At 43.5% G+C, this 14,499-nt stretch overlaps 3 protein-coding genes across 3 annotated transcripts; 1 reads left to right on the top strand and 2 right to left on the bottom strand.

The window, feature by feature from the left end:
• Window positions 1-229: 229 nt before the first annotated feature.
• On the top strand, window positions 230-3,421 carry LOC121191931 (peptidyl-prolyl cis-trans isomerase FKBP14-like). The gene is made up of 4 exons (XM_041053400.1): window positions 230-529; window positions 796-947; window positions 1,774-1,901; window positions 2,247-3,421. Exons 1-4 carry the CDS (start codon window positions 336-338, stop codon window positions 2,403-2,405), a joined length of 633 nt encoding a protein of 210 aa, XP_040909334.1. The 5' UTR covers window positions 230-335; the 3' UTR covers window positions 2,406-3,421.
• A 200-nt stretch (window positions 3,422-3,621) lies between these two features.
• On the bottom strand, window positions 3,622-10,807 carry wipf3 (WAS/WASL interacting protein family member 3). The gene is made up of 8 exons (XM_041052530.1): window positions 10,479-10,807; window positions 8,526-8,623; window positions 7,652-7,787; window positions 6,312-6,473; window positions 5,496-6,194; window positions 4,885-5,022; window positions 4,654-4,755; window positions 3,622-4,561 (listed from the first exon to the last, which is right to left on the bottom strand). The coding sequence occupies exons 2-8, from the start codon at window positions 8,604-8,606 to the stop codon at window positions 4,521-4,523; spliced, it is 1,359 nt and encodes a 452-aa protein (XP_040908464.1). The 5' UTR covers window positions 8,607-8,623; window positions 10,479-10,807; the 3' UTR covers window positions 3,622-4,520.
• A 1,008-nt stretch (window positions 10,808-11,815) lies between these two features.
• On the bottom strand, window positions 11,816-14,000 carry LOC121191458 (proline-rich protein 15). Its single transcript, XM_041052602.1, has 3 exons — window positions 13,983-14,000; window positions 13,612-13,894; window positions 11,816-13,197 (listed from the first exon to the last, which is right to left on the bottom strand). Exon 3 carries the CDS (start codon window positions 13,175-13,177, stop codon window positions 12,785-12,787), a length of 393 nt encoding a protein of 130 aa, XP_040908536.1. The 5' UTR covers window positions 13,178-13,197; window positions 13,612-13,894; window positions 13,983-14,000; the 3' UTR covers window positions 11,816-12,784.
• Between the last annotated feature and the right edge of the window lie 499 nt (window positions 14,001-14,499).

Genomic DNA, 14,499 nt, shown 5'->3' with positions numbered 1-14,499 from the left:
TAATTGATAATCTGCTTGCATGACTGTAAATTTAACACACACAAAAAAAACAACACTAATAAAAGATAAGACTTTCACTCTAAAGAGTCCTCATTCAGTTGATGCCTAATGGGGGCCCTTGAGAGGGAGTGTCTGTGGGCGGGGTTTACGAGGAAAAGCGACCAATCAGAGGGGAAAGTGCTGCAACAGCTTGTATGATGAGCGTCACTGCCACGTAGAAGCGCAGCTGCACACCTCAATCCTGCTTCTGCACATCTGGAACAAACTTTTTTTTTTTTTTTAAGCTTCCCTGTGTGTTTGTCCTGCTGTTTCTTCTGAGCGCTGAGTGTGTCGGCATGCTGCTGACCGTGCTGAGCTGGCTCTGCTCCTTCGTGCTGGCGTCTGTCGGCGGGGGAAAGCTGCCCGAGGCCGAGGTGAAGATAGACGTTTTGCACAGACCTTTCCTCTGTCACCGAAAATCAAAGTATGGAGACATTCTGCTGGTGCATCATGAGGGATACTTTGAGAATGGGACCATGTTTCACTCCAGGTACGTCTGACCTCACTGTTGTGTTTAAAGAATCAAGCTGAACAATGAAAGTGCTCAAACAGCTACTGTATGTAAAAATACCCTTTACAAAATCCACACGATTTTCTGAGAAGAGTCTTATTTTTCACACTCACTCTTCCTACCAAAGAAAACTGAATTATTCAAAGTAATGGAGACACTGGGACCCTGTGACTCACCCTTTAAGTACTCGCTCTCTCAATGCTGCCGCCCACTAACAGTCCACTGCCTTTGTGTCTGTCCACCAGTCGAACCTACGGTGACAAGCAGCCAATGTGGTTCACGCTGGGCATCAGAGAAGCGATCCAAGGCTGGGATAAAGGCCTGCAGGACATGTGCTCTGGAGAGAAGAGGAAACTGGTCATACCTCCAGCCCTAGCCTATGGGAAAGAAGGGAAAGGTACTGTAGCTCCACCAACATGCATGCAAGTTTCCCTGCATGCTGTTATACAGGTACATAGCACTTCTTAAAAATGCTATGAACCAATCAGCCACAACATGACAATCACTGACAGGCGAATTATCTCATTACAATGGCACTTGTCAAGGGGTGGGGATCTATTAGGCAGCAAGTCAACACTCACTTGTTAAAGTGAGGAGCCGGAAAAATGGACAAGTGAAGGCTGGGCCATGTGGTTCGATCCCACAGAAGAGCTACTGTAGCACAAACTGCTGAGAACCTTAATGGTGTTGGCAGTGCGATGCTGTAGACAATGTCCTCGCAAATTACAGGGCTTAAAGGATCTGAGGCTGAAGTTTTGGTGCCACAGGACACAATCAGGAACCTACACAATATTAGACAGGGGGGTTTAATGTTATGGCTGATTGGTGTACATATATTATGCATGTTTGTATGTAAAACTGTCTTGTTTTGAATGGCTCCCTAGGGCTCCCACACTGAATGAAGGTTTCATTCAGTAATATTAGTCCACTTTTTCTCAACATGGAGCATGTGACCTGTACTATGCCTTGTCCTGGTAAGCACACACCACTCTAACCAATAACATCTGATCTCTTCTGCACCTGTGTAACCTCTTATTTGACCCAAAAAACTGAATGACGTATAACATGAGTAACAACGCGGTTCAAGCTTGCCTCTCATATATTTAAGAACAAATCACAAACCTAGCTGGTTCTCAGTATTGAAGCGTGTTCACAGAAGCCTTGAGCTGTATCCAGTCTCAGTTTTAGTTGACCTCTTGCCTTGTGGTCTTATCCTCTAACAGGTAAGATCCCGCCTGAAAGTACACTGACCTTTATCGTCGAGGTGCTTGAGATCAGAAACGGACCAAGATCACATGAGTCCTTCCAGGAGATGGACCTCAACAATGATTGGAGACTCTCCAAGCATGAGGTAAAGACATGAATTGCTTTATGTCCACACACTCTGACTTGAAGTGAATTTGCCATTGCCTCAAAAAGCTACTAATTTCCAGCCTTTTTGGCTTTTACAGCCAAATATGTATTACTCTATAGTGAAGATTAACAGGAGGTATATTATAAACTTCACACAGTAATTTGGACTAAAGTGTATTTGCCTGAGTTAAATATTTAGTATTGCCTATTTGATAAAGGCATTTCTTAATTTATCACCGCACAGTACAAATGTTCTTTGTAGTGCATATCCTCGCTATATTATTTTTTTTCTCTCAACCTCTCTCGGTCTCACGAACTGTCCTGCTCTTACTCAATATGCCAGGTCAAGGAATACCTGAGGAAGGAGTTTGAGCGTCACGGCTACCCTCCCAACGACACTCTACATGAGAACATGGCAGAGGACATCTTTGCCAAAGAGGATGAGAACAAAGATGGCTTTATATCCTCCAGAGAGTTCACATACAAACACGATGAACTTTAAAGTCTCTCCCAGTCCCCCCCACGACGTGCTCACTCATGGTTCATGGTGGAAGATACTTTGGTGCAGAGTTTATTACGAAGATTCTCTCAGGTTAGCTGACATTTTATAGAAGCTTTGTTGTAATGTTATTAAATTTGGCTGTGAAATTCCCCTTAATCAAAATCTAATGTTTTTCTTTATAAAATGTTCCCAGATTTATGCAGCTTAATGTTTGTGGGTCAGTTTTGAAATAGGGTTCTTGATCAGGTTTATGTTTAATTGCACTGACTAGACTGCGAGTGTTTAGTTGTGAAAATGTGAACTTTGGTATTTTTCAATTTTTATTTAGCAATAAACATTGCTAAATAAAAATTGGGGGGGGGGGGGTGCGTTAGGGTATAATTGGCTTTTTTTCATGATGGATTACATGACTTCTCATAACAGGATCAGCAGGTGTAGCTAATAACATTCAAGCTCAATTCCATTTAATTGCTCCCAGTAATTGAGGCTGTGGTACTGGTACACCTAAAAAGAATCCAGCTATTAATAATGTTATTAGAGGCAGCTCTGTCTGACAAGTCTGAATATCCGTGAGAAAGGTACAGTGCACATGTATACATTAGTGTCAGCACTGAAAGGATATTGTTCATCCCTATTCCACTGATTTTTCAAACTTGCATACACATAAAGAAATATCCATCCTATATAATATATAGGATGGATATTAAAATTGGTATTTTTACATTTCTGCTGACAAAGAATAATTCTCTCTATATTAAAGGGTCCAGAGAAGAATAATGTGAAGGGGACAAGGGGGATTAAGTGTGCTTGTTATTTTTCAAAGTGTGCTGGAGGCTGTTTTGAGATTTTCCCACAGTGCCGACAAGAATCCAGACCGTCCTGTTTCTACAGCTTTGGGATTGGCACTGTTCATGTAAACACGTCGCGACTAAACTCAATAAGCAAATGACTGGTCTGATTTGGTTATTTTTGTAGATTTGTTTTCAATAAATGTGGTCAATAAAGTGACTTTCAACTTTTTAAATAAAATGCTGTGGTGTATATTGTGGTCACACCTTGTAACACTTTACACATTGAACCAGCAGGTGGCACTGTCTTCACAGGTGTTTACTGCAGCTGGAGACAGTAAACGGTATATCGCTCATCTATTCATAAAAAAAAGGGCACCTCAGTGTAATTCAAAACAGATGTCACACTTTTTTTTTTTTTTTTTTTTACATTTTTATAGATTATTTTGGTACTTGGAAAAATAATCACATAAACACCGGAGAGCACCTCTATACTGTATGTACAATAATTTACGAACACCCAGGATTAGCATACCCTGCTGCGCAAGTGAATTGCAATCCTGTTTTCACATTAAGTTGTATACTGAAATTAGATCAAGGCTTAATTAGACAGGAAAAGAGATTGAACAGCAAGAGCATTACGGCATCAGTTTAAAAATGTGGCATTATGGATGCATGTTAAGGAGCATCTCCTTGTGCAGAAGTTGTTGCTGGTCCACAGTTTGCATATATGTTTGTCTTTAAGAGAACTGTATTATCTTAAAACTGTGTGTTTTATAATGTCTGTGGGTTAAATTCAGAGTTTAAAGTGCCACTGTATACATCATTACAAAAGATAATGTATGATGAAGATAAGGTTGAGATACTGCTCAAGATATAAAATCAAAATATTCTGTACTATTTGCAGTTACTGAAATGTTTTACAAGCTGTTAAAAGCTGTGTTACAAACTGTGCCAAGTGTCATGTTAAATATAGCTACTGGAAGACATTGTCCTTGGAGTGTGTGTGTGTGTGTGTGTGTGTGTATAGAATCTGCATGTAGTTTATGAGTACGAGTAGGGAGAGCCCTCCTCCTCACACACATTCAAAACATTCCACACTAGGAAAGGTCAGAGGTCATATATTCAGTATAAGGCGGGAGCCCATCTGACACCCACATAGACACACGCACACTAATACACTAAACACGAACAAAACACACACAGGGCTTGCATCAGAGTAAGTCCATGGCAATTACATTATTGTCATGAGAAGGAAGAGGAGGAGGAACACATAGTCTTTTTTTTTGCTGTGTGTTGGGGTTGAAGAACAGTGTGAGGCCTTGACTCATCTGAGGTGTGTCCTGATCCCAGGTGGTTTGGGGTTCACTGTAAGAGAAAAGAAGAAGAGAAAGACAACTGAAGAGCTGAAACTGAAGTTACGCGTTAAAGTAGAGAAATGACAAATGCTGGGCTGCTACCTCTGTTTTCTTTGCTGGGGTAGATCCGAGGGAAAGGCTTGAATTCATCAGGAGGAGGTAAATCTTCTACAGGGTGGAACTGGAATTTGGATTCAAAATCATCTGCCAAAGAAGGGTGAAGATGCAGTTAGATATTTAGATAATTAATTTATGCAAGACAGGCTTATGTTCTAAATGTCTTGTTGTGGTGTCCAACTCCCTGAGACGGTCGGCAGTCGAGTCGAGTCTCACCCAGGCTGAGCAGGTGTCCGTTCCTGAGACTGGATGGAGGCAGGGGAGGAGGTGGTGGAGGGGGAGGAATGCGGGTGGACAACTCAGTGGTGGGGGAACGTGCCGGTGGAGCTGGAGGAGGAGCCAGTCGACCCAGACCTGTCACAGAGGGTTGATGACAGGAGTCTGACAAAAGCATCAAAACTGACAACATAAAAAAGTAAAACCAAATCTGATGTTCTTGTCTCTAATGTCAACTGAGACGAGCGAGGCCACACTTTTCTTTGAGAAACAACGTAGGTTAAAAAAAAAAACAACAGACACATACAAGACATACACTGTTTGACTTAATGACCACCTGCAACAGCTGCCACAGTTTCAAACCTGTTGCTGCTTGACGGTTTCAGACACATAAACACAACAATTACTAAAACTATTTCTCTAGCTCTCATAAGCATTTGTTGTAGAATTGTGTCTTTACATTTATACAGAACACACATGCATATATATTATTTCTACACCCAATACCCCATAATGACAAAGCACAAACAGAGTTGTATAGTTTTACAAATTTATTAAAAAGGTAGAACTGAAACATCACATTGACACTGATGTTGTAGGTGTCTACCTACCTGCACTTCTGGGCACAGCTGGTGGCCGGCGGGTGGGAGCATTGCAGGGGTATGATGGCGGCAGAGAACGCATGGCTGGGGAAGGCACTGGGGCCATCTTGGGCGGTGGTGGAGGGAGGGTGGATGGGCAGGTGGGGATAAAAGAAGCCGGGAGAGGTGGAGGAGGAGGTGGGGGAGGAGGTCCCAGAGGGCTGTCCCGCAGGATGGGGAACCTAGAAGGTTCGGAGTGAACTGGAGAGGGGGGCAGAGGGTAGAAGCACCCTGAGGAGCGATCTCCAGGGACACCAGAGGGAGGCTGGAAAGGTGGAGGAGGAGGTGGAGGAGGAGGAGTAGATGGCTGGGAGATGGAGGTGTGGTGGGAGTGCTGGATGGGGAGCCAGGTGGGCTTGGTGACCTGGGATGGAGGCGGAGGAGGAGGACAGGTGGGAATAGGTGGAGGCTTGTTGACCGGACGGTCCTGAAAGGCTTGAGGTGGGGGAGGCGGGGGTGGAGCAGATGGAGGGACAGGAGGGGGAGAGGAAGCAGGGAAAGGAGGTGGGTGCTTGCTGCCGTGAGACGGGGAGGGAGGAGCAGAGGATGAAGGATGGAGAGAGCGGTGGATGGAGCTCCGGAGCTCCGTCGTCCTGTGAGGCTCGGGGTCGGCTGGCGTGGGCGTGTTCCACAGTGGCTTCAGGGACACTGATGAGCTCGATCGAGACACTTTAACAAACACACATGAATGAGACATGAATGAGCAGACACTGGGATGGTGAAAACCACCAGAGAAGGTTACTGAAAATACACAGATCTAGTAAGAAGAAAACATTTTGCATCAACCTGGGGTCTTGCCCACTAAGTCTCTTTGTCCGATAGGCCTGAGAGTGGGAAACCCTCCAGCAAACAGCCCACCCAAAGAGGGTCCCATGGGTGCCATCCCACCTGATGAACCCTGAGAAGCACCAACACCGCTGGATACATCTCCACTGCTGGTCTTGGGCTCTGGCGAAAAACAAACATACAAATACATTACAGCTGAGAATCAGTAACAGGGACGAAAGCAGATATTAATCAAGTCAAAATCACAAAGAGTTTTTTTTTTTTAATATATTTAATTACACACTCCCTTATTAACTTCTTGATTCATTAATTGAGAAAATAATCTTGTGAGAAATGTACTTTATGTCCTCAGTGGTTTCACGACTGTGAGAATTTCGTTCGAAAGATCAATGGTTCAGGCTGGAACATGAGTTTGCACCACCCAAATCACCTGATCTCCCTGAGGGCCAGCTACAGAGAGGTCTGTTTCCACTGGCACAGCTCCAAATGTGTAACTGACATGGTTACTGTTAACTGCTACTTACTGACTGACAGGTTCACCCATCATCTAAGCATCTAAGTTAAGCTGATTCACTGACTAACTGATTGGAAATTTCCCTCAAAGTTTCTATAACCCACTGGTCACCCATACGTCAGATATCCAGTGTGTTGTCAATTTGTGTATATATCCCTAAGCAATAGGGCTGGGGAGTTGTAAGCCTTTTCCCACAGTAGTAAATTATTATTATTATGTGAATGTTTCGGACTAAATTTTCAGTAGCCACGATGTTCAGTTTTAATTCAAAGTTCAGTCTTTGATCTCACAGTTTGAATTTTAATTTTAAGTTAACTGGACCCACATGGCAAATTTGTCTTATACGATAAACATGATAAATAACACAAACTGTTTAAAATGTTTTTAAGTTGTTTTTGTTAAGCTTATGGTATACTGGGAACACAATGTATGTCTTTGTCCATTGTGTTTGCCACTGTATATAGTGGCTTCCTACTTTGTCTGCATCCTTATCTGCTGTAGGGCATTCCTTCCTGAAGTGTGCACTGGACTTTGTGTGTGTGTGTTTGTTCAATTACAGCCCCAAGAGACACAGCATGTTCCCAGTGAATTAAATACAATCTCGTCACCTCCTGTTTTTATTTACCATCTTTGTGTCATCGCTTAGCCCTTCTTCTTATTTCAGCCTTGCTTTTTAAAGATACAGACACACTATTAACACCGCCCCCCCCCAAAACAATGAAAATCGATGACTTAGTGATACTAGCAGCATGTGAGTATCATTTAGTGCCTGAACACAGATAGACTGTGTCCTTGTAAGTGCTGGTAGGAAGGCTGTTTCTCTTACTATCGACAACAGGGGCACTGCGGTCGTTGACCTGTGTGACTTTCCTGAGCCTGGTTCCTTTCTGGATGTCGGCCAGCAGGGCATTCCTTCCACCGCCTCCTCCACCAGACTGGAGCTTAGGAGGCTCAGACGGACACTGTCACACACCCAAAAAAAAAGTGAAATTTTATATAACTTTGACCAGTGTTTTTACAGTACAATATATGTAAGATCTTACCAGTCAAAATGTCAAATATTTGCTGATATCAACTTCACAAACATGCAGATTTGCCGCTTTTATCTATTTACTTTCACTGTGACATGAATGTGTTAGGATTTTGAGCTGTTGGTTCATTTTTTTTTTTACATGTCACATATCTTTTTACATGAAGAGGGGATACAGTATATCATCTGCTCCTCTGCATCATCTCATGTGTTCTAACTAACAGATGCAAGCAAAAAAGCAAATGTGCAGTGAAAGAATGAAGCAAAGACAAGGATAAGAGAGGAAAAAGAAGACACTGAAAGTGTCTGTTGTTTAATTATATAGATAAATTCACAGGGAGGTTACTGTTTCTCTCATTTACTTCACTGTGACTTCAGATTACTGGTGCATGTACAAGCTGCTAAACTGTGTATCAGCACTGTGGCCAGGAACTCATTTAACATGAGGACGCCGTGAGCCTGCTGTGGAAACATAACACTCTTCTGCTACTGAGAGTCTGCTGTCTGTGTGTGTGTGTGTGTCTGTGTGTGACGTGTGCACTACCTCAATCAATAATGCAAATAACCTCCAGGTGTTTGGTTGATGGTCAGTGAGAAGGACACAAGTGAGTGTTTACAGCCAAATGAGAGAGAGAGCTAGAGAAAGACAGAGAGAGGAACACAGTCTTACCTGTGGCAGGGCAGCACTGGGTGGGGGTGGGGGTGGAGGAGGCGCTGGGGGAGGCGGGGGAGGAGGAGGAGGGGCTGGCATGCCTAGGCCTCAGGTACCTGCAGAAGACAACGCGCAACCCTATAACTGGAAACAAACGCAGTCACCATCCTATTAATGCTCTGCAGCCACTGGACCAGCATCTGGGGGATTTTTTTTTTCTTGCTTCATGTCAGAAGCTGCTACTGTGCAAAGGGGCACACTTGATGGCCCACCCCCCGAACAGGAAGAGCTTTCACCACTATACAGCACAAAACAGGAAACAGCAAGCGCTCCATCCTCTCCAGAGAAATCTGACACATCCCCTCTGCCCCTGTCCTCCTCTTCTTCCCACAATGGGACTTTGGAGAAGAACAATGGTGAGTGTTGTGTGAAAAGTAATAGACCCCTACCCTTGAGTCACTCAATGACCGAAAGGCATTCACTGTAGTAACTGAGTGGAAAGCACATCGAGGAAACACCACAGGAATATTCTACATCATGCCAACACATTGTTCTTTTTTCCCCAACTTATACAGGACATGTGACTATGTACAGGAAGCCTTCAAGAGCAACTGGTTCAGTAATAGTAAGCGATACCACACAACAACAGCTTTCCAGGATTATGTCAACACATTTCAATCTCTCACACGTTGTTGGCAACTTGGCTAGTAAATGATCCTCAGTGACAGTCACTGAGACCTCCACCCAACTTCTTGACATCATAAATTCTCGACAAGCTGTGACTGAAAAGACTGAAAACAGCCCGAGGTTTGTGCGCATTCACTTCTCTGTGGAATTTGCACATGATTCTCCTCAATTTAATAAAACACAGAGCAGAACCTATTTTTTTTTTTTTGGCTGAATCTCTTTGTAAATGTCCCTGCTGTCTTAATCTATTTGTGTAAAGTTCATGTGTTATGTTTCCCTCTATGCAACTGGCAGACTGTCCTCCGTTGCTATTTCTATCTTCATATCTGTGTCAAGCAGCCTCTGTGACACTGCCAGTGTAGATCTTTAAAGGGGGCAAAGCTGGACACTGGTTAGCTGAGCTCCTGCAGAACAGGTGGGACACCGCGGAAATACACCTCTCTCACACCAGTTGTTGTTTTTGTCAACCTGTAATACGTCTTGTTCAGTCTGAGGCAAAGAAGATCTAAAGTGACACAGACAGGCAGCTGGAACCGGCAGCTGTTGCGGCCTTAACAAGGGGCTTCTCACACTTTTTGTGTCAAAGACATACAAAAAGGGTGCTTCCATGAGACCACCCCCCCACCCCAGGATCTCTACAGTATGAATCAATGGAGAGGTTGTAATTAAAATGGGGGGTCCAATGACTGGGGTCCATGTTTCAGAAGTCTGCAGCAGAAAATGATTCCTGTTTGGTGTCTCACAGGCCCCAGCAGTAAATCATGGTTAAATACAAAAGATCTTTATATGCTCTGTATCTGTGACTGGCACTGAGCACAGTTTTTGAGCAGTTTGTTCATTGCAAGTAAGTTTTTGGCAAATAAAACAATGTTTTTATTGCATGCATAATCCATACAATGCTTAAAACATAAAATATCCTTTTTTGATGCAGTAACAATACTTGATCCTCATTTTTTTGCCTCCTTCAAACGTTCAAGCTCAACAACGAAGTGGGAAAGAACATGTTTAAAAGGACAAAGTGGTTGATTTTGCTGTTATTAATTTGCAGCTTTGTTTTTTGTTTGTCTACACAACAACACAACAGTGGGGCCTGTAGGATCACAAATACTTAAAAAGTAAGACCAGTGTCAACAAAGAGTTCAAGCAACGCTAACAAACTATGTAAACTATGCACGTCTGTTGTTATTCTACGTTTTCAGGACGCTTAGAATAGCGGCTATAGCGACCTGTCGTCGTAACATCTGTTTGTTAATTCGTCCAAAGTAACAGTCAAGTGTGGCTTACCTTCGGAAGATGTCAGTAATCCACCTGTTTGCAGGGAAAGCCTCAGTGAGATGGAGCGCAGCAAACAGCCTTCATAGTGGGCTCCTCGTGGGGAAGTCAGTGAGACAGCTTCCAAGATATTTTTAGTCAAATGAGGACACCACTTCTCCGGCGTTTGAGCTGTCAATAACTAAAACTGGAAGGGTTGTGTGTGTTAGGGGGGGCTCTTGTAAACATATCAAAATAAGTTGTAGAAAGCTTTTCGTGTCCACTTAGCAGACGCCAAAAAAAAACACATGCAACTGTGGTTCTGCACAATGGTCCCTTTATGGTTCCGGCTGTTTACGGTTTATTCCCCCTCCTGGGAGCGCACTGCGGGAGGCTCACACACGTACACACACGCTGAGTGCAAGGCCACACCTTACCGCCCCACAGTCAATACGGGACCAATGGAGAGTCAGAAAGGCAGGACGCTTTGCTCAGTGTCATCGCCTCAGTTCAGGCTGTAGTTGCCAAGAACCCCCCCTCCACCACCGTGAATTACACCTGTAGTATAAAATAATCATCTTGCCTGCATGAGATCTGGTTCTGAACGAGCGGCGATGACCTCTGTACTATAACAAGATCTTACTGAATGGATTATTTCTTCCCAACTCGGTATATTTTGGTTATATTCAACTATATTTCGCCGCTGCAGGGTGGCACATTTTCGCCCCCTTCCGTTAGAAATATGACATTACAAGTCGTCCTCACTGATTCAGTTTGAAATCATCTAATGCCTGTGTTTCATCCATGGCACCACAATTAAAGAGCTACTGCGAGATAGCAGCATTTAATTCGACAGTGATCATGTGATTTCTTACATAAACACAAATGGTGCAGACACACACACACACTCACACACACCTCAAACCATAACAGTGGCAAAGGAATGCAGTGACACAGGCATGCTCCTCCCTTTTAAGTGACACAACAGAGTAATTTAGGCCTGGCTTTGACACACAGTGAAGACACTACACATAAATGGCACCCAGTACTTGCGATTGCCTTTTTCAGACAATGTGATGTTCACACACAAGGCCAGCTTCTTCTCCTCACCCTCCTCCAGGTTGAGTGAAGATCGGGCTCCAACGCAGCTGCCAAGAGAAGAGACATGACTCCTGTGAATACTGTCTTGCACTTTTGGACCATGTCTTATCTTAAATGCAGATTTTCTTCTGTTTTTATGTATTTTTGAACTGTAAAATGTCGTTTTTTTTCCTTGTTGGCAACACAAAGTTGTCCTCTCACTGCCCAAGTTGACACAATAATTGGGATTTAATATGATAATGAAGCACACGTGTATATACACACACAACTGACGGCAGCAGTTTTCAGATTTATTTCACAGCTGATCCAAAGTACAGTAGTCCTGTAAAGCAAAAACTACATCCGTGGTTGGATCATACTTCCTTTAGCTCCATGGCCACATCTCCTTCAGCTGGACACAACAATAACCTCTTACTTCAACATCAACTTTGTTTCAGTTAGAAATCACGCCGGATTTCATCCTTCATTTCATTTGAAATATTTTCTGCTGTTTTGCTGGCAAGTGTTGTGTGTCAGACTAAAAGCTGCTCACAAGCATTTCTTCCACTAGCTGATTGTTTTTCACACATAATAATGGAATCATTTACACCTTCATAAACATCCTTCCTAACCCTTTAGAATCAAGATTTTTTTTTTTTGTAAAAGCATTGTAAAAGGAGCATTATACTTATCCTTCATTATCCAACATATATTATTTGTATTATAGAAATAATGTAAACATCTTATAAACAATATTTTCTTGAAGTATATCACACTTTTATCTTGAGTATGGATAGAAAATGACATTCAGTGACTGTGCTTTCTTACAGGTTGTTTTATGAGTTGCCCAGTGATGACTAAAACAGGGACACTGTGGGACTGTAGCTACATGGGGCTTTTAAGTGCTCACTGCATTACTACTGTATCTCCTCATCTGGGGCTTTGATTATGGGATATTGTTGGCAAAATGGTTCAATAACCATCATAAACAAATAAAGTCCCTGTTTGTCTCTGTTTCTGTGGCCCTCTGGCACTAGTCCATCATCAAATTTTCAATATTTATTGTACCACATCACATTAATCCTGCAGTACTGGGCTAAAAGTTGAATCTTCCTTGTCATCTCCATCATCACCAACATACAGCAGACCTCCTGAAATGCCTCAAGAGTCCGAAGCCTCTTCATGTACTCAGATCTCTCTCCTTCTCGTCAAAGCATCTTCTCAATGCAGTCTTTGATCTCCCACATTTTATCCCCACGTCACCGTATGTCCTCTTTCCCTGATGCCACATTTTCTGTCTCTTTCTCCTGTATAGGAAGGCTCGAGCGCACCCTCCTCTTCTCTTTAAATCGACCCGAGCGTGACACCTTCATGTTCCTGCGACACGTCTGCTCGTTGAAGACCGACTCCAGCCGGGAGTCGTCGTAGGTGTCGTCACTAAGGAGGCTGGAGTTGTTGCTGGAGTCCTGCTGAGACAGGGACTGGTCACCAGTGGTCTTGGAGGCAGCCGCGGCAGGATCTTTTTTCTTCTCTGGACGTTGTGCAAAGGGGTCAAAGTCTGGGTCAAAGACATGAGGCGAACCTGCATCCTTGGAGCCACCGCTCTTCCTCTTTGGAAGGAAAGCCTTCCACCATGGGGTCCTCTCTGTCATGTTTGACTGGAGGGAGGAAACTGGAACAAAAATAAAGCCAAAAGCATTCAGCTGCAAATATTCAGATATTGTCCTCTAAGCCAATATTAGTGTGAGTGATGACATGTCTTCTATAAGGTCATTGCTTTTCCTGGTTTCCTGGACATCACCTGTGTACATGCTCTAAAATGATTTACCTGTTCTCTCATCCCCATGTCTTTGAATGATGGTTTACTCTGTCTAAATTGTAATATGTTTTGGTTGTAAAATATCTTGATTTAATTCCACCTTCCTCATAACCATTTTACACTGGTGACACATCCTAAGAATAACCAGTGTAACCATGTTTACCTTTTCTGTAAAACTGGTTTAATGAGTCGTGAGAACAGAAGAACAAACCCAAGCCGTGATTCACAGGTGAACAACGCTCAAAAAACGCTGTCATAATCCCCTACCTGAGCTCCAACAGGTGCTGTGGACACTTGAAGTGACCTGAAGCAAAAGGTGAATGTCACACTTTTTAACGTGCTGGGATTTAAATTCGCAGGACAGCTCGGTGTCTTCTTCTTCTTAGTCAGTCGGCGGAGCGCTCTGTGACAGCAGTCCCTCAAAGGGTCGCACCAGTATCCATTTCACACGCAAGCCAGGTGTCCTGACTCCTCACATCTCCCACCTCTACGAACTGTAAATGTTACCTCTCTTCTTCAACTCAAATATCTCCTCTCTTCTTCGGCAGTTCTGCAGAAAATTACAAATGAATTAACACATTTATAAGGAGCGGCTTTCGTCTACTGAACCAGCAGGTTTCCGCCTCCGAAACTCTCACCTCGAAGCACCTGTACTGAGTCCTGATTGGATGAACTCTCAGAGTCCGTCACGTGAGCACCGCTCAGGTGAAGCCACTGCTGTGGCAGGCGGGGCTTGCGGTTGCGTGGCAACAAACCCCATGGGAGCGTGCACCTCTTCTGTAAGAGATTAAAAAAAAAAAGAGCCCTTTGTATCAGCTGAACCCAACCCAAGCCAGGGAGCCAAATTATCCTCCAGTTTTTGGACGCCCAGCAGTTTAGGCCACAATGACTTGTCAGGTAAAGGAGTGGAACCGAGTAGTGAGATGTTTATTCAGCGATGCTGATGGTATTAATATCCACCGATCAAAAACAGGTTGTAGCCCACTGAGCAGCACGTAGTTAGGCTACATGGTTTAAAATGAGACCTTTTGTCGAAATTGCTTATTATCTGGGGAGGGCATGCGACAGGAAGAGGAGTCAGGAGTCTCCTGAGATGACATGACTGCACCAGACGTGCAATTGTTGCTGTTGTAAGTTCACATTAAGTGAGGGGAA

Source organism: Toxotes jaculatrix, chromosome 13 (assembly GCF_017976425.1).
Source record: "Toxotes jaculatrix isolate fToxJac2 chromosome 13, fToxJac2.pri, whole genome shotgun sequence".
Taxonomy (NCBI): Eukaryota; Metazoa; Chordata; class Actinopteri; family Toxotidae; genus Toxotes; species Toxotes jaculatrix.
The sequence above is the reverse complement of the archived record's forward strand: the minus strand, read 5'-3'. Positions and strand labels throughout refer to the sequence as shown.

Coding starts and splice junctions, on each gene's coding strand:
- LOC121191931 (XM_041053400.1), top strand. CDS start 336: ATGCTGCTGACCGTGCTGAGCTGGCTCTGCTCCTTCGTGCTGGCGTCT. Junction 948..1,773: donor CTATGGGAAAGAAGGGAAAG/GTACTGTAGCTC, acceptor ATCCTCTAACAG/GTAAGATCCCGCCTGAAAGT. Junction 1,902..2,246: donor GGAGACTCTCCAAGCATGAG/GTAAAGACATGA, acceptor TCAATATGCCAG/GTCAAGGAATACCTGAGGAA.
- wipf3 (XM_041052530.1), bottom strand. CDS start 8,606: ATGCCAGCCCCTCCTCCTCCTCCCCCGCCTCCCCCAGCGCCTCCTCCA. Junction 4,756..4,884: donor CGGACACCTGCTCAGCCTGG/GTGAGACTCGAC, acceptor CTTCTTTGGCAG/ATGATTTTGAATCCAAATTC. Junction 4,562..4,653: donor CCCCAGCAAAGAAAACAGAG/GTAGCAGCCCAG, acceptor TTTCTCTTACAG/TGAACCCCAAACCACCTGGG.
- LOC121191458 (XM_041052602.1), bottom strand. CDS start 13,177: ATGACAGAGAGGACCCCATGGTGGAAGGCTTTCCTTCCAAAGAGGAAG.